This window comes from Podarcis erhardii (genome assembly GCF_964252035.2).
Source record: "Podarcis erhardii genome assembly, chromosome: 11".
NCBI lineage: Eukaryota > Metazoa > Chordata > Lepidosauria > Squamata > Lacertidae > Podarcis > Podarcis erhardii.
The window spans coordinates 29853426-29876930 of NC_138501.1; the positions used below are offsets into that span (position 1 = coordinate 29853426).

Here is a 23505-nt window from a genome sequence, read left to right on the forward strand (position 1 = left end):
AGTCGTCTGCGACTGGACTTAACTGTCAGGGGTCCTTTACCTTTAATTCTTGATTTTAATTATAACCAGCTACTTTACTGAAAACTTACCAGTGTTCAGGGTACTCACTCTATTAACCTCTTCTTTTCTTCTACTCTGCAGAAGTTTTGAACATTTGTCCACATGTTCTTGGTTTCTAACAACTCTTCTCTTTTTCCCATCAGGTTCATGAGTCTGCAAAATGTTATTTCAAACAGTTTCAGTCTGTTTGGACTCTGGAGTCAGTTTGAAGATAAGTAGAGAACAATCAAAGATTCAGAACAAACTATCATGAAGAGCTCTTTACTGTAATTATTTGAAATTAGACCCACTGAAATCAATGGGTGATATCCAACATTAGTCATACTCATGAAGGTCCACTGAAACTTGATTTCAATAGGTCTGAGTATGACTAATATTGGATACAACCCAATGTATCTCTACAGTATGACTGGTGAAAGACCCACAAGTCATAGATTTTAGTTTTCATTTAAAACAAAGTTTTTATCATCGCTTTTTTCCAAAAGATAGAATGCAGTCCAAAACTTTTAAAAGTTGAACATGCAAGGTTTATCAGCCTGCAAGATTTAGCAGGCTGTATCTGACAGTCAGCTGCCAGGACATAACTGGCAGTCCTTTTGCCCTCACCCCCAAATATCAGTAATTTAGACAAAAGCCTGGGCACAACCACACCCTAGGCCAACCCCAACCTCTCTCACCACCAAAGGAACACAAGTGAACAGCAAAGAACCTGCACAAGCAATGCTGACACCAAACCCTACATATAGTAAATAAAATAGAAACATCGCCACCCGACCCCACCCCCACTCATCTTTCCCCCCCTCCACCTCTCCCCCTTTTCTTCCCAATGTCTCAACAAATGAAACTGACTTGTAAAAATGTTACATGGGGGGGGGGAATATATGAGAGACATTGCACACACTTTTGTAAATCAAGAAAATCTTTAATAATAATAATAAAGCCTGGGCACAGTTATGAGAGACAGGGTGGTGCAACGGTTAGTACTGGATTAGGACTCGAGAGACCAAGGTTCAAATCCATACCCAGCAATGAAGCTCATTAGTTTATCAGCCTAACCTACCTCACAGGGTTGCTGTAAGAATAAAAGAGGGTTCTTGAGCATCTTGGGGAAAAAGGAGATATAAACTGTAGTAATAAAATCTCTTTGTTAAGACCATAAGGCGAAATGAAAAGTTAGCTAACCACACAATCCATTATACCCTACACATTTAACTTTGGAGTGCCCCAGTATTTAATCTGTGCCCCAGTATTTATTTACCAACTAAAATATGTTAATCTTTCGATTTTTATCTTTCGTTGTCATATAAAATGACAGAAATCAATGATACAGTATGAAAATCCAAACTAATTTTACCATACCACTAAAAAGCAAGAAAATTTTAGAATGGGACAGTCTATCCAGAGTGTGATTAGGAGTGAGCCTTAAACTCACATTTACTGCCTCTCACCAGAGGAATGTACTAAATGAACAGTAACATCTGCAGTCTTCCTGACAGATAGCAGTAAACTGAAGCTTCACTTTTATTGGTTTTATCAAAATATATCTTGCTGTTCCTCCTCAAAGAATGCCCAAGATGCCATAAGAAAATGAAATTAAATAAAATCAGGCACAAAATACAATAATTAAAATGACAACTATAAAGACTACAGTGCCTAAATATATCAATCCCCTTTCACAGGCCTAAAGAAATAAAAATGTCTTCAAATTCCACAAGGCTCATATAACAATAATTCCTACAGCATTTTATATTTGCAAAATGTGTTGCAATTTGTCATTCCTATCTTAAAAACACATTTACTTTAATTTAAACCTCACTTAATTCAACAAGAAAATATGCTTATGTTTGCAGTTTTTCTCATTTGTATTCATTCTCAAGAACCCTCTGAGACTGGATACAAATAAGAGACCTGATGTGCCAAAATCACATAAACCCAAGATAGCCAATGTGGTGACCTCTGGATTATCTTGAAATACAGCTCACATCAACCTCAACCAGCAGGGGTAATGATCAGGGATGATTGGAATTGTGGTGCAGCAACATACTACTGATTCCAGATCAAGAGAAGTAATACTGTTCTATTCTGCCTTGGTCAGACCACACCTGGAATACTGTGGTGTCCAGTTCTGGGCACCACAGTTTAAGAACACTGACAAGCTGGAACATGTGCAGAGGCAGGTGACCAAGATAATCAAAGGTACAGAAACCAAGCCTTATGAGGGATAGTTGATTGAGTTGGGTATGTTTAGCCTGGAAAAGAGGAGGCTGAAAGGTTATATGATAGCCATATTCAAATATCTAAAGGGCTGCCACATGGAAGATAGAGCAAGCTGCACTAGAGGGTAGCCTGCACTGCATTTTCTCCTGCACTGGAGGGTAGCCACTCCACAGACTCTCCTTCCTTGGAGTTTTTTACGCACAGGTTAGATGGCCATCTACCATGGATGCTTTAGCTGAGATTCCTGCATTTCAGGGGGTTGGACTAGATGACCCTCTGGGTCCCTTCCGACTCTACAATTCTATGATTCTATCAAAAGGGCACATTGGGTAATCCAGACTTAACAGTCACAGGGCTAAAAAGTGTGATGTAAACCTACACTCTCTGTTTTGCATCAGAACAAAACAGCTGGGTTCAAATCCCTGGGGCACTATCAAGTTCATTTGTCCAATCACACATATACACAGCTTAATACACATAACTTATTAGCTACCAGAAAAAAAGTATTTCTTTCTGTATGAGTTCCTTAATAGAACATAACAGCCCTGATTGATCAGACCAGTTACATTTAGCAGTGGCCAACTAGCTGTTTCTGCCAAGGCCACAAACAGGGCTTGAAGGCACACTCCATCTTTTGCTCCCTGGTATTCAGTAGCATACTGCCTCTGAACCTAGAGGTTTCTTTTAACAATTGTAGCTAAAAGTATTCAATGCAACTGTTGAGTTTGTTTAATCCGTTTGCTGTCAACTAGTAATTTTCACTGCAAGCTCCCAAACAGCGCCGGTTCCCCCATAGAGACAGAGCACAGAGCTGAGGGGATACAAAGTAATAAGAACACCACCAACAGCTATTTTATATGGGGGGGGGGCATACAAATGCATCAAACTCGACCTTTAACAGGTTGACGAGGAAAACGAGCAACTCTTTTCAATACATTCCGTGAATTTCTTCTAGCTGCCCCCTGAGCAAGTCAAGCAGCATCAGCCTACAAGTCTACCCTCGCGTTTGGCTCGTCAGAGCACGCAAGGGCACGAATGCAGCAGAGCACCCTAGAGAACCAAGCCCTGCTCAAAGAACAAGCCTGAGAGGGAACCCTAGTTCTGGAAGTACTGAAGAGGCCCCTGCTCGAACTGCGGCTGCCTGTAGGGACGTCGCGGGGGGGGGGGCGAAGAAGGGGTCGCTTTTTCCTGCGCCGCGAAATAGGATTGAAAGATTAGTAGGCGGGGACGGAGCAGCCGGAGAAAAGAAACGTGCTTTGAGGAGGTTTTACGTCAAGTCAGGCTCAGGCACCCCAACGCCGCCACCCGCTTCCCACCACAGTCAAGGCTCGCACCGTGTGCGGAGCAACTCCTGCAGCCGCCATACAGCCCTCGCTTCTCTCCTCCTTTTCAGCGGCGGCGGCGGCGGCGGCAGCAGCCGAGGAGGAAGCGGTTGCCCGGAGGGATCCCGCCGCCTGGAAGAACTTGCTTAGCACCGGCTGCCCGCGGGCCCCGCCGCTTGGGCCGGGCCTGCTTCGCCCCCGCGGCATCCCGGCCTCGAGACTGGGCAGTTGCCCCTCAGCAGCCGTTCGGAGAGCCACGCGACCGGCCTCGCGCCGTTCCTCGGCCCCGCCCCTCCCCCGCGCCACAAAAGCCTATTGTGGAGATTATACGAGGGGGCGGAAACCGTTGGATTTCGTCACAGAAGGGGGGGGGAGGCCGTTGTTTTATTTGAGTCGCGGAGCCTCGTGGGAGGAGGTGTGTCCGCCTTACGCATGCGTAAGGGGCGCAGAGCTTCACCGCCCCGCCCCTTCGTTGGACTCGTGGGCTGTTTAATTCCAAAGTCTAACAGATACCGCTTCAATACCGGAGGCAGATTCAGCACAGGCACGGGAGGCATTATGGTTCTCTCATTAAATTCCATTGCTGCTGTATCCCTGAACATGGGCATCGGGAAGAATGGGGCTCTTCCTTGGCCCCCGCTCAGGTAAAAATGCTTGCTCGCTTATGTTTTATCCCGCGCTTTTAAACGGAATACAAATCCCAGCATGCACTGCTGCCTTTACATGACGGGTGATTGTGCTGAGGACGAGCAAAGCAGGCTGGGAGTTGGTGTTTTTTCTGAAACTATATTATGCTAGTCAAAGGCGCAGTAATTGTAATCGTTTATTTATCGTTTATTTATACATTTATAAACATACGTTTATTTATTTATTTATCGTTTGTTTGTCGTTTATTCATACATACCTTTTACATACTTATTCAGCCTCTGATATTTACATACTTATTCAGCCCCGGATATTTTTATGGCACCCTTCAGGACAGAAAACCCTTTCCAAGGCTGCCGGTGGAAATGCTATAAAAATCAGTGTGAAAAATATAAAACATACCAAACGCCTAACAATATATACCGTATTTTTCGCCCCATAGGACGCTCTGTCCCATAGGATGCACCTAGTTTTTTGGGGGGGAAATAAAGGAAAAAATTATGCTTCAGGGCGTCCCGCAGGGCTCCCCACGCTGCGGATGTCTGCCCGGCGCGAGGGGCACTCTGCTTCAGGCTTGCTGATAGCTTCCTGAAGCCTGGAGAGCAAGAGGGGTCGGTGCGCACCGACCCCTCTCGCTCTCCAAGCTTCAGCGAAAGCCTGTATTCGCCCCATAGGACGCACACAGATTTCCCCTTCATTTTTGGAGGGGAAAAAGTGCGTCCTATAGGGCGAAAAATACGGTATATATTGTTAGGCGTTTGGTATGTTTTATATTTTATTTTAAAAAAACCAAAGCAGCAGCATAGAACCAGCTCCGAACCAGGCCAGCAACCCATCAAAAATAAAGCATAAAACATAAGTGGCAACCGTCTGAGTATACAACCCAACTTCATTAAAAATAGATGGGGATAAAAACAAGCATTGGCATCACGTAATACCTGTAAGTCTGGATTGGTACAAATTTTGCTTTAGTGAGCAATTTTAGGCTTACTATGGAAATTTCTTTCCTTACGCACTCCCATCACATTCATTCTCACCGTTTATCAGGGAATCTTGATCCCAATGCCTTATAGAAACAGTAATGGTGGCTCAACGGCATGCACAAATAAATAAACAAATAACCCAAATAGGGGTGTGTGAAATCAAGCCAATCCACAGTTGTATGAGCTATAAAGTTAGCATTTAACAAAAGAGATGCTGAAATCTTGAGGTCAGGAATAAAGAAAACTATTGCAAGGATGACATGATTACAACATTGTTCATTTGTTTTTGAACAGGAATGAGTTTAAGTATTTTCAGAAAATGACAGTGACACCTACACAAGAAGGTAATGTTAGTTAACTTTCCATGGGTTTTGTTTTGTTTGTTTCAACCACGAGCTCTCATCTATATACCGTACTTTGGGAAATGAGTGACTTTGGTCCAGATTAATTTTTTATTCTGGTGAAAGGCCCTTCAAATCTTAGCATATTTCATAATTTTAAACAAATGAGGTTCGAGATCCTAATGCTAGTTATCATGCCATAAGTCTACAAGTTGCTGAGGAAGAGAGGTGTCGTGTGTCTTAGTGTATGGCAGTGCTTAGTGATCTGAGAATATTCTCCACAAATTGTAAATTCTGTGTCGTCTACACAGCTGCTTTAAATGTTCACACCTCATTAATCGAGATTATTCTCCAAAAGATTATTCTCAAGAATTTAACATCACTAGCAGTGCTATATGACTGCAGTCCTGGTTCAATTGAGGTTGGTGGCACAAACCTTCCATGGAAGATTGTAGACTAAGTCTGCATCCTAAACAAGTGATTTAATAATAGCACATTTCTTTGGCAAGTTAGAGTGTTCATTTTGCACACACATCTCTTGGTGGAGCCATAAAACAACCCTTACAATTTTAGTGTTGTTGTTTTTATATTGCAAATCTGTGATGACTGGTGTGCATTAGGACTGGTAGGGTGAAAGGTAGGAAGACCAGCAGTACATGGATCCAGAGCCAATGACAGGCAAAGCCCACTAACTCTAATTTTGTCCCAATCCTCTTGCTGGGTGCTACAAGGACTAAACTGAGACTAACTCTTGAATTATTTGCCTGTTAAAATCTGGAATTAAATATGTTGTCTTTTTTCTTCCATAACTCTTCTTGTAACCTAGGTCCATTGACTTAAATGTTATTAATTCAAAGCATATTAATAGTAAAAATAAAAGGTTTAAATTGTCTCTGTTAAATCAGTTGGTTTGAGCATGGTGCTGATAATACCAAGGTCGCAGGTTTGATCCCCGTACAGGCCACCTGCATATTCCTGCATTGCAGGGGGTTGGACTAGATGACCCTTCCAACTCTACAATTCTATGATTCTATGAATTCAACTGGTATTAAGTCGAATATTGTGGTGCTGCTGCTTAAATAGAGGTTGCATGGACATACCACCACCACTAGATGTCACTAGATAATAACATCAAGTATGTTCTTTATATTTTACAGGAAAACAAAATGTAGTGATAATGGGTAAAAGGACTTGGTTCTCTATTCCTGAGAAGAATCGCCCTTTAAAAGGCAGAATTAATATAGTACTCAGCAAGGAACTGGTGTAAGTACCCATTTTTTTTGAAAAATTGGAAGAGGATATAAAATCATTTACTGAATTTAACTGGCTCAGTGGGATTAGTTTTAAAAGTTTCTGTGTTAGCAATAGTACCTTTTAAAACTAATCCCCTGTTCAGTGCTAAAGATGCCTATCCTGTAGAAAGTGTTAACTTTTCTATGTGCTCTTTAAAACCTGGGGGCCATGTCAGGACACATTTTCTGTTCTGAATCTTTTAATTCCTGCATGGTTACTAGTATTTTGGCTCCAAATTTCCAGTTTGTCCCAAATATAGTTTCTGTTTTAGATCCCACATTTCCTCCACAGAGCTCAGGGTGATTAGAAATGGTTCTCCCCCATTTTTGCCCTGACAGCAACCCTATGAAGTCAGTTAGACTGAAGGATAGTGACTGTTCCAGGGTCACCCAGTGAGCTTGATAGCTCAGTGGGGACTTGAACCTGGATCTCCCTAGTCCTACTCCAACACTAACCACTACACCATGGTCAATGAAGCAGAAACATGGTAGAGATAAATGCTTGCAGTTCACAGCTGAGATTATTGCAATATTATCATTTTTATACTTGGATGCATACATGCACACACATATGAAACATGCATATATCTATAGACATGACTATTTTTGTAGTTGCCTGTGGTGTTCAACTGTAACATAATAGATATTATGCTGAGAAACATCATGTGCATGCTTACGAAAATGTGATAGGAATACTCAAGGATGGATATATGCATGTATGTATGTGAACTGTAGCATATCGCCTGATTTCTAAAATTGTAGAAATATCTCAAGGACAACAAAAGCGAACTATCTGTAGTACAGCTAATAATTTATTTTAATTTCCTGTATTATTTATTTATTGAATTTATATACCGCCCTATACCGGGGGGTCTCAGGGCGGTTCACAGAATAATGTCTTGTTCAAACTGTAGGCTTAACAGTTTATGAGGATGTAGTTTTACCTTCTCACAGAAGTAGTTTTACACTGTAATTCTAATTGTATACAGTGGTACCTCGGGTTACATACGCTTCAGGTTACATACGCTTCAGGTTACAGACTCAGCTAACCCAGAAATAGTGCTTCAGGTTAAGAACTTTGCTTCAGGATGAGAACAGAAATCGTGCTCCGGTGGTGCAGCAGCAGCAGGAGGCACCATTAGCTAAAGTGCTGCTTCAGGTTAAGAACAGTTTCAGGTTAAGTACGGACCTCCGGAATGAATTAAGTACTTAACCCAAGCTACCACTGTATCAGCCACAAAATCTAATGATCAAGGGATGGTTTTATAAAGGGGGGAGGGGGAATGTGCTTAAATATTAAGCAGTGACATTTGTTTGTTCTAGGAAAATTCCTGAAGGAGCCCATTACCTGGCCAAAAGTCTAGATCAGGCATTAGATCTTCTGGAATCACCAGAGTTGGCAAGTAAAATAGACATGATTTGGATAGTTGGAGGCACTTCAGTTTATAAGGTATGGGTCAAACGCAAGATTAATATTCTAAAATAATGTAATATAATAATCAAAGATGGACAATACCTACTTTTAGCATGGCCTTTTCACATCCTGACAATTTTCAAATCATTGAAGTAGACGACACATTTAAAACAGTTTCCATAGTGGGCTTTTCTCCAAATGTAGCTGTACTTTTCCTTTAACAAAGTTACATTTATTTTAGAAAATTATTAATTCTGTTCAAAAGAATTGCAAAGTGATATACTAAACAGAAATTTACTACAATATATTAATAATCAAGTATAAATCTAAAAAAAATACATACTGTTCGACCAATAGTACTTACCCATCCATAGTGGCTGGTACAAAATGCCAGCCAGTCACATTGTACAGCAGTGCAAGATAAAAACTCACACAGCCTCAGAATTCAGATAAATATAATCTCCTACCCCACTTCCCGCCTGGGGTACACAGTCACTCCCTCCCCGCCTCACACCAGTGGGAAGGGAGTAGCTAGGTGCAATCCACCAAGAAACAATACAGTTTTGCTTATTTATTTTAATGGTCCTTAGATGGGATTTTCCAGCAAGCCACATTAAAATAAATGCAGCCCAAACAAGTACAATCCTTTGTGAATTGTTAAAAAGAAGGGTGCACATTTTCACCACATTTTTTACCTTCTCAGTTTCTACTGATATTTTTTATATAAAATATATACATATGTTATCCTGGTTACTATAGTGAACCTTTTTTTGTGCTTTTGGCCTCTGTAACCTTCTAATATGGACATTTAGTGTTTTATTATTATGCATTTTAGTTTGTTTATTGTATAACATTCATTTTCAATGGATGTTGTGAACTGACTTGAAGAATTCTGAGAACCTGAAATACATTTTAAAATAACCTGCCTCCTACTGGAGTATAATGTTTATCTTCCATTTAGAAGAAAACGCCAATTGAGAACTGAACAGTCAAAATGCATGCTTCACAAAGCTGCTTTTGTAGTGTTCCAAAAATGTATACTTCAGTTAATAATTTATATTCTTCATATCTAACCTAGTTAAGTTTTATGCCTTCTGCTTCACTTCCTGTTACTTAAAAGAGAGCAGTGCTATTCAGCGTTGCAACTCTCAGGCATTAATTGTTTGTTTTTTATTATTGTTCCCTTCGTCCTGTTGTTCGTGTGGTGGGTTAACTTCATAGCCACAGGCTGTCTTGCCCAAGAGAGTATGCTACTCTACTAGTCAATGTAACATTTGTATGTAAATTCTGTCTATAACTTCAAGTTCTAGTAATAAAGCCATTTCCTGATAGCCTGCAAGGAAAAAGTAAAGTGGTTCTAGAGACAGCTTTATTTTTGAGCTGACATTATGGTTTTAATGAGATGGACTAAATTAACATGAACACCAATAAAATCTCAGAGTGTTTTAGTGCATTTATCAGAGATGTAGTATGCTGAATGATAAGAGTTTCTAAAAGACTACTATTATTTTATGAAAAGGTGTGTGGGTAGAAAATTATCTATGGGTACTGAATATCTGCTGGTAATTGAAATGAATCATTTTATTTTATGTAATCCATTAGTTGCATGAATTTGCTTTTGAAAGCCTTGTTTTTGACATTACTGTGTTACATGTTTTAATGTAACAGCTTTTGCACCATATCATTAGGCAAAGCCAGTGTTGGGGACAGTGGGGTATAGAACTTTACCAATTAAAGGCTAAAGGGACCCCTCACTGTTAGGTCCAGTCGTGGACGACTCTGGGGTTGCGATGCTCATCTCACTTTACTTGGCTGAGGGAGCCGGCGTACAGCTTCCGGGTCATGTGGCCAGCATGACTAAGCCGCTTCTGGCGAACCAAAGCAGCACACAGAAATGCCATTTACCTTCCTGCTGGAGTGGTACCTATTTATCTACTTGCACTTCAATGTGCTTTTGAACTGCTAGGTTGGCAGCAGGGACCAAGCAACGGGAGCTCACCCCGTCATGGGGGTTCGAACCACTGACCTTCTGATTGCCAAGCCCTAGGCTCTGTGGTTTGGTTTAATTTGTAGCCTCACCCAATCCAAAGAACTCTGGCCATACAAGTTTGGGATGAAAGTATATACATTAAAATTGCTACTTTATCCTAGTCAGTTCAAAATATCATTTTATTTCTAGGGTATGTACGAAAATCCATTACAAGTATCATACTGTTGGACTTGGATTGAGGAGTTGAAATTTCCACATACCTGTGGAAGCACTCTGAAGCAGCAGGAGAATGCCTGTCTCAAACCCCTTGGAAGAATGATGGGGTTAGAATTGTGATTAATAATAAATATGTTCCTTTATGTTACCCAGAGGGACAGGGTGGGGCAGAACCTAGTGTTTTCAGACATTCTCAGTGGTGTTTCAAATATACATGTTTTCACTGAGGCATGTGCTGCCTCAAAACGTAACCCCTGGGTATATGCGGGGTGGCCTGCACATAACTGGGCAGAAAGTGAAAAGGGTGCTTCATAGTTGCAACATGTGGGTGAGGAGGAAGATGCAGGAGGTTACAGGATGGTGGGGTTGTGTACATGCAGGGGCATGGGAACGTGAAGAGCAAGGTCATAGTTGTCTAGGGAAAGTTATAAAGGGCTAGTGGGAGCAGGGTGCCCCAGCAGGGTGAGCACACACACATAGTGAATTACATACATTTAACACAGCTACATGGTGATTGTACAGAAATGCCTTTAATTAAGAAGGCACGTAGGGTGTTATCAAATGTAAGTCTGCTGATTTCGATGGGTCTTCTCTGAGGATGACTAACATTGACTCTTGCCCATTGTACATAGCTTTCTGACAATGTTTGGATCCTCTTCCAAACACATTCCTTTCTCATGTGTTGAATATTGTCATAAAGCTTTCTGTATGGGTTCCAAATGGGGACACGGGTGGCGCTGTGGGTTAAACCACAGAGCCTAGGACTTGTCGATTAGAAGGTTGGCGGTTCAAATCCCCGTGACGGGGTGAGCTCCCGTTGCTCGGTCCCTGGTCCTGCCAACCTAGCAGTTCAAAAGCACATCAAAGTGCAAGTAGATAAATAGGCACCCTCTGGCGGGAAGGTAAACGGCATTTCTGTGTGCTGCTCTGGTTTGCCAGAAGCGGCTTAGTCATGCTGGCCACATTAGCTGTACGCCGGCTCCCTCGACCAATAAAGTGAGATGAGTGCTGCAACCCCAGAGTCGGACACGACTGGACCTAATGGTCAGGGGTCCCTTTACCTTTACCTTATGGGTTCCAAGAGTGTTGCCTGGGGCATAATGAACTCTTTGGAACAAAACTTAGCATTACAGCTACATCACAGGAGGTGTGATAATGCGGATAATACAAAGTGCTATTCATTCTGCATGTCTTAATTCTTCTATTTTACTCAACAAGATGGCAGTATCAAAGAAGAGCACTAGCTAAAAATTTTCATAAGTGCTTCTATTTCATACCTACAGGGGGGAAAACAAATGCTGGATCCTCAATGCTGAATATGATTTGTCCTAGTCTTTCCTCTTTCCTGCTGCTTGTACTGTTCCTTCAAACAGACCACATAGGGCCAAACTATTCATGTGATGCTAAGTATGTCATTAGAAGGCCCCTCAAAGTGCATTAAAAAACAACAACAGCAGGCATGGGAGTTCGATTTTGATTGCACTGCAACATGAAAAGAGGTTTAACCCTTTCTATTTTCCAGCACTCCTTCTGAAATACACACTCAATATTAATCTGAGCAGGGGGAAGGTTGTTCTCATTACTGTTGATGGGAGCCTTTTTCTGAAGCTAATAGCAATGCTTTGGAGTTGCTATTTTTGTCAGGACTGTGCAGGGAAATAAACCTCCCCTCCTTGGATACCGTGGTCCTAATAAAACTGGGAACTGTGTTGTTTGTTGAAACATATTGATGTACAGTGGTATCTCTGGTTACAAACGGGATCCGTTCTGGAGGCCTGGCCGTATCCCGAAAATTTCGTAACCGGAGGATCGCTTCTGCGCATGCACGAGCAGCAAACCCACTTCCGGGTTTGCCGCATTCGCAACCCGAAGATTACGTTACCCAAAGATAATTCTTAGTGATACTGTAATTCTTCGTGATACATTGAGGATCACACATAGTTTGCCCCTTAGAGAGGAACTGGTACAGTGTAGCATGAAGTTTCATATACGACAGTCTACTGGTGTATGGGCTAAGAACATGGTAGAGTCAATACTAGTAGTGCAAACTTGCAAGATCAGAGTTACAGACCATGATTGAAATATGATACCTGTGTGCTACCTGTTGTAGCTGAGCTGCGAATGTGCTCTCACCCTCATGTGCTTGCTGGGTTCCCAAAGGCATCTGGTTGGCTACTGTGAAAACAGGGTGCTGCACTAGCAGGGCTCATTTTCTGTTTGTTCTGGTAACAACTGTAATCCACCTCACAGATAAATTTTAGATAGCCACTACAGATTTTATACAGACAAGCAAATGGCACTGAGTTAAATGTGCCTATTGTTTGGTAGATTTAAATATATTTTCTCAGCCATGATTCATAAACAGTTTTCAGTGGCAAACATTGTGCTAGTTGAGGCTGTTTTATACACGAATGGACAGTGTCACCTGAATGGTTTTTGATTAAAGCATTGTGTAAAGAATTACTCATTTGGCAAAACGACAGGAGGGGATGTTAAGCTTATCAGTCACTGAACAATGGAAAATGAAAGCCCTTTGCTGTACACTCTCATAAAATACTTTGCTCCATATTTAATGTCAGAGTGTTTAAAAGAACATATTTTATTCTGTTGTATTTAGCATGGCTTTCAGCTTTTTCCAATTACTTTCCTTGCATTAATTAAGAACCATTTATTTGCGCTTTATTACTGTAGCAAATATCTGTTTAAAAGATAAACTGTCTCTTTAATAGAGTACTTCCCAACAAAAGCAGTCAGCATACTCACTGATTTGCTAAAAATGCTACTCTGTAAGCTTCACATTGAATAGATGCCCAGAGCCAGAATGTTGGGGGAGTGAGAGTACGACATAGTATGCTGTACAAAACAGCAAAGATCTAAATATAGGTAGTCCAATATGTTTTGTATGATTTCATTTATGAAATCATTTTAATAATAATTTTTTAATAAAATAAATGCCAAGTACTTATCAGTAATACCACGTACCGGAACTCTGGGGGAAGTAGTTTTATATATTATTCTTGGGTAATTTGGTAGACCAATACTTGGATGTTTTTCCTTTTTTCTGAAGGCTAAAAAATTACCAATACTTTTGTGTGTGTGTGTGAAAAAAATACAGGGAAGAAGTCTGGTATGTCCTTGACCCTAACAGCCCATACCTCACTCTTGAGGGTTATTGCAATAGTTTAATAAGTCCTTTTCCCCCCTAAAAGGATTCATTAAAAAGTTTGTTTAAGATGTTGTGATGCTGGTGCATGCACACACACACATTGTGCTAGGACAGTAAGCGAATCTAGATTGGGGAAGTAGACAAACCCTTGGAACTAGGCAAGCAAGAGGGAAGAAAGCAGGAGGAAGCGCACCTTTCATTTCTTGTTTGCCAGTCACTCTGAGACTGGAACATTCCTATTTACTCAGGTTTACTTGAGAGGGTTTGTGTGATGAAGACCTTTGAAATTAATTAACATGAGTAAGTTAGGTCCACTTAATTCAATAGGTCTGCTCTGAGCAAAATGTAGTTGAGTACCACCCTGAGTCTGCCTTTAGAAGATTGTTTTATTGCATGCACTCCACTTCTGCGTTCACGTTAACACAAAAGGCTATGCTCTGTCACCCCTACCAACAGAAGCTCAGCTGGTGGGTATATGAGAAGGTCATAGCACCTTGACTTTGGGATGCCTTTTCTAAAGAGGTCCACCATGCTTCATCATTACCTGTTTTTTAAACCAATTGTTGAAAAAAAGGCTGTTCTAGGGTCTCTTCAGCTATACGAAAATGTCCATACAGTACAAACTTATGCATGCTTACTCAAAAGTAAGTCTGTGTTCATTGTTGTTTATTTTACTATAGTAAGCATGTTTTGAAATGAAGTTACGATAATCATTTATTGAATTGTTAGTTTGCATTTTTGTTTAACTTTTATTTTAGAGACTAGTTGCTTTGAGGGCCATTGGTAGAGGTGTGTAGTAACCACAAGATTTGGCTTAGACCCCAGTTTGGTGCTTGGAAACATACAGATTTGGTTCAGACTGCTTCAGAGCCTGCCAAGTTCACCTCTGATCTGAATCCAAATCCCAGTTTGGGGAAAACAAAGTTGTGTGCCTCCCTAGTTCTTATAGTGGAGAAAACAACAAACGGCTATAGCTTTTCTTTTTGACAAAACTGAATGAAATTAGCAGGCATAGCAGACTCTTTTGGGTCTCACCTCCTGCCAACCTAGCAGTTCAAAAGCATGCCAGTGCAAGTAGATAAATAGGTACTGCTTCAGCAGCAAGGTAAATGGCGTTTCCGTGCACTCTTGTTTCCGTCACGGTGTTCCATTGCACCAGAAGTGGTTTAGTTATGCTGGCCACATGACTCAGAAAGCTGTCTCTGGACAAAAGCCGGCTCCCTCAGCCTGAAAAGCGAGATGAGCGCCGCAATCTCATAGTTGCCTTTGACTGGGCTTAACCGTCCAAGGGTCCTTTACCTTTATACAGTACTGCTCTGCTTAATTGAGTGTGCTAAATCTACACTATGCTTGCAAGCAATTGCCAGTTCATTAGTGCTGATGATGCAGGCTGCTGCATGAACACTGAGGGCAGAATGGTTCTAGTATCATGGAAACATCACAAATGTTGGCAGTGCAGCCACATCAGGACTGTAGTACATGATCTGACACTTTCTGGAAGCAGTGCCATGCAGGAGATGTTCAGGCCTTTAAAATAATACACAGTTCTAATATAGAAAACAAATGTGAAATTGTTTATCCAAAATTAGCAATCAACTCTTATTCATATTAAAGAAACATGCTGATTTGACATCTCCTTGGAAAATTATAAAATGGGGGACAGGTGGAAGAAAGGTTAGAGCATGACTCATTGATGGAATCATAAGTCACTTAAATCCCAGTCTTCTGTATTTTAAGTGCCTTTTTAGAAGTGCTTGCTAAGATTGAAGTGGGAGGGTTTGAACTTCTGCTCTGAATAAGAGGTGTGGGGGTGGGGACTTGGTTGAAAGAAATGTAGCAACGTCTTAACTATATTAGAGTTGATGCCAACTGACAATGTGACTTTAAAAAACCAACAACATTTATAAGATGCAGTGGAATCTTTTTCCTTCCTTTTGTGTACAAAAACTGTGTGAGATTAGTAGCTGAACGTTGCCCACTGTCCTGTGTCAGTAGATGTAAGTATGTTGGATTCACTGTGGGGTTTTCTCTTTCTCCCCTCATTTTGTTAAGCTGCAAGTGCTTAGCAAGGGAAGATTTGGCACTGCAAGAATGGAAGGATTAATTCAAGAGCTAATCCTTAGTGGTTTCTTAGTATTTCCTTTTCTTTGAAATTTGTTTTATATAATCAGCAGAATGAATCCTCTCTGAAAACTCTGCAGTATGTACACAGAGGATTCTAAAGCAAACACTAGTATTAGATTCCATATGAACCTTTTTTTAGCAGGATACAATGCAGTTTGGAAGTTACTCTCCACATGTGGCAGCAACTTCACCTCTTAATTCGCAAGAAATTTCTCCTCACCCAAAATGGTGGACTTTTTGTTGCAGAATTTACACAGAAATAGAAGTACATATGCCCGAGGTGGGTGGGGGAAGACATAAAAGTGAGCAAAGTAAACTAATGTGAAATTTACCTTTGTAAATTTGAAAAACTCACTCATAACTTTTGTACCTTCCACCCAGACAACCAAAAACCATTATCAGAATTCAAGGGCACATTGTAGCCTGGCAAAAACACGTGGGCTGTGAAACAGGGCCAGGGAAGGGTGTGTCCTGGTGAGAGTTTTGAAGGCCAGCTGGAGAAGCCTGGAGGCTCCTGGCCGAAAGATTCCCTATCAATGATGTAGCCCCAAGTACTTTAAAATGTGTTTCTGGTTTTAATCATGCCTTTGTACTGATTTGGTCTTAGTGGTGGATACATTGCAAAAGTTGGTAGCAGGCAATGGGGACAGAGAGGATTACAATCAATGGCTAGTATAATTTTATTCCTGTGCACTCCTTATAAAGAAATGAAATAAAAAATTGGCTTTTCTTGGTCATTAAATGCCAAAAGAATTCTATCTCGCTGATGTGTTCTCCTTTTTACCTGAAAGTATTCAAACTGAACCAGTCGCTTTATAAATTTGTGGCCTCAGCAACTGCTGACTTAAATTGTTGGATTAGATCTGCATGAACAGACGTTTGTCAAAGCAACAGTTACCAACTCAATGTTAAGTGAATCATCTTTAGAAGATTAAGTGTTCTGTGGGAGAAAAGTGGAAAGAAAATTTGAAATCTTTATGTTGGTAACCATATAGCTGTAGCTGGTTGTGTACTTTTCATAAGCAGGCCTGGGGGCGGTTTCCTGCATCTGTAAATTAAAGAAAGAGGCTACACTTACCAGAACGCACAATATTTCAAAACTGATTGCTTCTCCTTATGTGTCGTTTGGGGAAAAAAATCTAATGGCTGCCACATTCCGGGCTAAATTAATACAGTTGTGCATGGCTGTGTTCAGATGTCACTCTAAACTATGGTTTGGCATAACCTAACCTCCTCCCACACTCTCAGTCCTCCCTTCTCCTCTCAGATGTCTGAGAGGAGGAATTTAGAAGCTTTTGCATCAACTTTAGGTTGACCACTGTTTATTGTCTTATGTGGAATTGTGGTTAATCTTAAATATGGTTAAGTTTAATAAGCCAACTTCAGAAACCATGTTTTAAACGTGGCTTATTTGAAACTAACCATAATTAAGATTAACTACAGTCTGTCAGGTTTAGAAGGCACCACAAGCTATGGATAATCAAAGCAGAAGGAAAATATATCAAACTTCTCTTCCTGAGTGTTCAGGGGGAAAGTAGGTGGAGTGCAGGAGCCCAGGAAAAGGCTATGTTCATTAATGTCTTGCTAAACTATAGTTTAGCACAGTGTTTCCCAACCTTTTTTGGGCAAAGGCACACTTGTTTCATGAAAAAAATCTCGAGGCACACCACCATTAGAAAATGTTTAAAAAATTAACTCTGTGCCTATATTGACTAAATATAAAGTAACTCTCTTTAATAGGCATCAAATAAACACAAAGAAAGTATTTTATAATTACTTTATTATGAAATAGTAAGTACCGTATTTTTCGTCCCATAGGACGCTCCGTCCCATAGGACGCACCTACTTTTTTGGGGGGGGAAATAAAGGAAAAAAAATTTCCTTTATTTCCCCCCCAAAAAAAACCAGGTCGGGGAACAGTGGGATGGCGGTGCTGCGCCTCCCCGCTGTCCCCCGAGCTTGTGGGGCTGGCCCATGTCTGCCTGGCGCGAGGGGCGCTCTGCTTCAGGGCGCCCCGCGCGTCGGGCGGCAGGCTACAGTCCGCAGCATGGGGAACCCTCTGTTTCAGGGCGCCCCACGCGCCCCCCGGGTGCGCAAGGCTTGCCAACACAAGCGCGGAGCACAGGGCGTCCTCCGAAGGGCGCCCCGTGCTCCCAGCTGCCGCCCGCAAGCCTTGCGCTCCCGGGGGGAGATCCCCCGGGTGCGCAAGGCTGGCCAACACCAGCGCGGAGCACGGAATGGCCTCCGAAGGGCGCCCCGTGCTCCGCGCTGCCAGCTGCCGCTCGCAAGCCTTGCGCTCTCGGGGGGAGATCCCCCGGGTGCGCAAGGCTGGCCAACACCAGCGCGGAGCACGGGGCGGCCTCCGAAGGGCGCCCCGTGCTCCGTGCTGCCGGCTTCCGCCCGCAAGCCTTGCGCTCTCGGGGGGAGATCCCCCGGGTGCGCAAGGCTGGCCAACACCAGCGCCGAGCACGGGGCGTCCTCCAAAGGGCGCCCCGTGCTCCGCGCTGCCAGCTGCCGCCCGCAAGCCTTGCGCTCTCGGGGGGAGATCCCCCGGGTGCGCAAGGCTGGCCAACACCAGCACGGAGCACGGGGCGGCCTCCGAAGGGCGCCCCGTTCTCCGTGCTGCCGGCTTCCACCCGCAAGCCTTGCGCTCACGGGGGGGGAGATCCCCCAGGTACGCAAGGCTGGCCAACACCAGCGCGGAGCACGGGGCGGACTCCAAAGGGCGCCCCGTGCTCCGTGCTGCCGGCTTCCGCCTGCAAGCCTTGCGCTCTCGGGGGGAGATCCCCCGGGTGCGCAAGGCTGGCCAACACCAGCGCGGAGCACGGGGCGGCCGACCGAAGCGAGCGGCGATGGGATGTGGGAGGGAACACCGGTTGGGAAACACTGGTTTAGCATGATGTCCAAATGCAGCCAATATATTGTATTTTTTTTTATTATTGAAAAAGCTTGGCCTCAAAAAAATTTTAATCCCCACATAAATCTTTTTATCTTCTTGGGTCAAATTATCTTTGTGTGACATATGTTTCTATAGATGTGTTTATGAGGAATGGTTTTGGATTTGTTTGCAAGTTGTGAAAATTGTCTGCTACTTCATATCTGCTTTATATCTGTGGTCTGGAAATAAACAACAGGGGTGGTTGTGATAATCTTCCTGCCCTGCAGTTATTGTATTCACAGGGATTCTTGTAGTGTCCTTTCAAGTGGATAATGCTCTGAGTTTTGTTATCAGACCTAATTTCAATGTTAACATGATGTAAAGGAAAACCACAAGTGGGTTCAGTTCTTTTTTTAAAAAAAAATCCAGCAGAGGACACAGAAACATACCATAATTACCACAGTCATCAATGAGAGGAGGAGGCCATTAAAAAGAATGCCCTATGTGAGAGCCGGGGGGGGGGGGGTAGACCATCCTTGTAAGAGGCAGGCTACAGGGCACTGTATGTTAAGTGTTGGGAAACTCTTGGCATTAACTATATGAATGGGTCGAGGATCTGAGGAAATATTCTGCTGCTCCCATGTTTAACAGAATTGATTTTTTGTATAGCTATACTTTGATATTTATGTACTATATACTATTGCTGGCATTTTTAGGACTTTGCTAACATAATTTATTCTTTGCATCTTTGCACTCTGCAACTGTTTAGAGCTTTTGACTTTATTGTGTGTCGAGACCCTGTAACCACCCCCTCAAAGATGAATGAAAAATACCAGGACACAGATATTTGGTTAATGTTATTGGGCATATTTTGGCCACAACTTTATTGGTTACAGAATTTGAGTAGTATTGGCTTAGGCATTAAATAGACCCGATTATATCTGACTCCTGTCCGCTGCACAGGGAGTCCAGTAAGGGTAAACCACCTTTGTATTTGTAGTAATTTTTGTAGTTTCTGTTTTTGCTGTGCTGCAAACCACTTTGGGTGCAGTTTTTTGTGGAGAATTGGGATACAAATTAAACAATAGTAACTCATTGTGACCATGTAATGTCCTTTGAGAATCTGTCTGCTCCTTTTGGTTTCCCAAAACTCCAATATTTCTAAAGATGTTTAAAGTTTTCAGTAAATGTCTTACTGTCTAGGGTTGCCATATGTCTGGGATTTCCTAGACATGTCCTTTTGAGGGGGGGGGGGCAGAGCACCCATCCAGGCAGATTTCTGCATTTTTCATGGATTGTCTGGGTTTGGGGGTTTAATTTATTATTATTATTATTATTATTATTATTATTATTATTATTATTATTAGTGGGGCACACGCATACTCAGAAGGCTCTGTGCCCTGGAACAGGAAGCACTGCATCAGGCGGCCTTCCATGGCCTTCCCAGGGCCATGCTAAGCCCTGAATTGCTCCCAGCGGCCAGCAGGCCTTGCACGGAGATGCAGGATAGTGGGGGGTTGTTCTTCAGAATATGGCAGCCCTATTATGATACGATATGATATCTTTATTGTCATTGTCCCATACAGAACAATGAAATTGAAAAATCTACATAAGACATTCAAAAACCCCTAAAAATCTGAAACCCCATTTTAAAATACAATATACTCCTATAGAGACTCCTTTTACTGCGTTTAAAACCAATTTACTGTCTGTAAATTGATTGATGATATATTATTAAAATTGCCTGTAAAAAATTAAGTTCCTGCCCAGTATTGGCTAATTAAGAAAACACATATTCATTTATTTTATCTGGTTTTTCAAGGCAGCAATGGACAAGCCAGTTCATCAACGATTGTTTGTGACAAGAATCCTGCATTACTTTGAAAGTGATACATTCTTTCCAGAAATTGATTTAGAAAAATACAGGCTTCTACCTAGGTAAGTATTTTATGAACAGTAATCTCTCATTTTCATCTGAAGCTTTACTATTAGTGGCATAACAAAATATTTCCCAAGTTAATTTATGCTAATGCAAAACCTGAAAAGAAATATTGGAACCAACAATATGTGAAGGACAAAATAATCTCTTCATGTTTCTTTCAGCCTAGTCAAATATGTAATTATTCTTTTTATCAAACTACAAGCAATGCTTTCTCTCTACATAGTTTCCCAGGTGTCCCTGCTGATATTCAAGAAGAGAATGGCATTCAGTACAAATTTGAAGTGTATGAAAAGAGCATCTAAACTTCACCTTGATGTGACAACTCTTTGCTCAAAACAAGCGTCTTAATTTAATCCATTTTGCAGAATAGACTCTCCCCTCCATCATGTGCTCTCCATGTTGCTTCCCCCTGACAACTGCAGATGCTGAGAATCAGATAGAGGGAGCACCAGGCTTTCCTCTGCCCTCCCAGAGACCAAAATTACATGGGAGTAAACTCCACTGAAATAAATGTCTCTTTCATGTAGTATTCATCTCTGGCTCACTCTCTTCAGGCTAATGCAAGTTCTGTGGGTGGAGGGGCTTCCTCACAACAAGCACAATACAGTGTAGAAACTACAATGAAAAGGTTGTCTCTTGTCTATGTGAGACTTCCATAAGTCCACTGAAAAATGCATTCCATGCTTATGGCTGACAGAATAAATCATGGGTTTGTTTCTGTTGTTGTTTCATAAATAAAAAGGTGTGTTTTGAATTTCACCTTCTTGTATGAATACTTTCTTGGACCACAATTCCCATCAGCCCCCAACTAGCCACTGGTCAATGCATAAGTTTTAGTTTCCAGCCATTAACTCACATTAAATTTCAATTTTCTGGCAACGGCTCAAACTTTAGGTCTCATCAATTTCATGTTTAAAATTGGAAGTGGAGGGGTTTTTTTTCTGCTGTTGATAGCTTTTTTTATGAAAACCAAGAAAAAAATTAAGTTGCTAGGCAGCAGTCACTTTGCTTATGAATCACTGCCTGGAGTAATTACCAGTGCTAAGAAGTTACTATAATCTCCATTAAGAAATTTTAAAAGTGAGTAATTTACCATCAATTGTGTTGGTCAATCTCGCCACAGAATCCTACAGAATAGGGGGGAAATGACAATTAGTGAAATTGTCTTAAACATTCTCTGGATAATACTATCTAATACATAGTCTTTCCCCCCTTCAGCTGCTCAAACAGAACACTGTTGTCAGATTATTTTCCATAACACGTTTTTACTCCTCCACCCTGGTACCATCTTCCATTTAGTGTTCTTTTTGTAATTTTAGAGCAAGCCTTTGTTCAGTTTGCTGCTGAGCTTATATCAACATGTAAAAGTGTGTGTGTGTGTGTGTGTGTGTGTGTATATATATATATATATATATGCTTTCGTATATATATATATATATATATATATATATATATGCAGGTTTTGGTGTCCTCGGGTGTCTTCCCGTGTAAAAGTTGGGGTGTCTAGGCGACGTTTCGACGAGGTCTCACTCGTCATCTTTGACGAGTGAGACCTCGTCGAAACGTCGCCTAGACACCCCAACTTTTACACGGGAAGACACCCGAGGACACCAAAACCTGCATTCCTGTACCCGTGAAAATCTACGAAAGCAAATATATATATATATTTGTACAAAATGTGTTTTGTTACACTCAACTATAACATCCCAATTTACTTCAGAGTCCAAAGGTGGTGAGGCAGACCATACACCTTTCGATCCTAATTGAGGCAGATTTTACTGCCAATACTGGGGATCCAAAATACCTGAAGCAGTGGTGGCTTGGATGGTCTCCCAAATGCCAGGAACCCCTCCCCCCCAAAAAACCTCCCTCTTTTCCTTTTCCCTTTTGAAGTGCTGTCTCCACCCACTTCTGGCTAGCTGTACCCACAACCAATCAAGGTGAAGCTCTTGCTTAGCATACTGAGAATTTTGCCTGTATTGTTCCACCAAACACTGATTTACCTGGGCCATCTGTCACAGATGCACCTGATTTTTTAAAATTAAAAATCATCTATGGCTTTAAAAATAAATTATTATACTAAATAGAGTTAAACCCTTTTTATTTTTCTGGGGTTCAAAAATGACTTACGAACTTATGTTCATCAATGTAATTTAAGTCCTGGGGTAAAAATGCCTAAATTGGATTTCAGTACTGATCTTAATAAGTCACTGTGTGTTACTGTTTTGTAGTATTAAGAATGTCAGATTGAGATTATTTGTGACAAAGGGTGATATAGAAATTTATTGAATAAATAAAGTAAATAAATGCATTTTGCCTGAGAGTAAAAACAAAGTTTTGCCTTTGGTGTTCATCTCTGCCAACTAAGAAGTTCTAGAAGCCATTGATTCACTGCTGCTCCACTGTCACTCTTTTCCTTGCAGTGGTGGATCTAGGGGTCTCAAATTTCACTGGCACTCTGTGCAACACTAAAATCCAGTGCCCCTCTGCCTATGGTGCTCCATTCTAAATCATAGATGTGGCAGCCCCCAAATCTGCCTCTGTTCCTGGTGAGCTACACAGTGGGTTTGATCATCTCATGGATGAGCCTGGCCTCTCTCATTGTTCTGTATACATCACATTGAATAATAATGCCTATAGGCCTGAAGCTATTTCAAAACTAGTAGCTTTCTAAAGTACATGCCATAGCAATGTAAGGAATGTATGCACAATCCCTATTACCATTTCCTCTAAGACTCCAACTACACGACACAAAGAGAATGAACTGGCCAATTTCACACTAGTTCTAAAGTTGGCGTTATGGCACAATGAATTGTTTCACCTCCTGTACATTGTTCAAGAATGCAATGCACTTTAGGTGGGCTGCTTTTAGGAACAGGAATATATTTCATAGGGACCTAATTTAGCTCTTTACT

General features: G+C 41.6%; 2 protein-coding genes across 2 annotated transcripts in view; one reads left to right on the forward strand and one right to left on the reverse strand.

Moving 5' to 3' along the window:
* MSH3 (mutS homolog 3) overlaps positions 1-3806 on the reverse strand; it is a gene marked incomplete at its 5' end in the record, with an annotated part of 67490 nt that extends 63684 nt beyond the window's left edge. The window contains 3 exons of the mRNA XM_081881180.1: positions 90-213; positions 1121-1162; positions 3612-3806. Coding sequence (XP_081737306.1) covers positions 90-213; positions 1121-1162; positions 3612-3806 — 361 coding nt within the window. The remainder of the gene's footprint in view (positions 1-89; positions 214-1120; positions 1163-3611) is intronic.
* Positions 3807-4016: 210 nt separating this feature from the next.
* Positions 4017-21349, forward strand: DHFR (dihydrofolate reductase). The gene is made up of 6 exons (XM_081881290.1): positions 4017-4243; positions 5522-5571; positions 6726-6831; positions 8184-8310; positions 20471-20586; positions 20814-21349. Exons 1-6 carry the CDS (start codon positions 4032-4034, stop codon positions 20890-20892), a joined length of 690 nt encoding a protein of 229 aa, XP_081737416.1. The 5' UTR covers positions 4017-4031; the 3' UTR covers positions 20893-21349.
* Positions 21350-23505: the final 2156 nt, after the last annotated feature.

Coding starts and splice junctions, on each gene's coding strand:
- DHFR (XM_081881290.1), top strand. CDS start 4,032: ATGCGTAAGGGGCGCAGAGCTTCACCGCCCCGCCCCTTCGTTGGACTC. Junction 5,572..6,725: donor AGTGACACCTACACAAGAAG/GTAATGTTAGTT, acceptor TATATTTTACAG/GAAAACAAAATGTAGTGATA. Junction 6,832..8,183: donor GTACTCAGCAAGGAACTGGT/GTAAGTACCCAT, acceptor TGTTTGTTCTAG/GAAAATTCCTGAAGGAGCCC.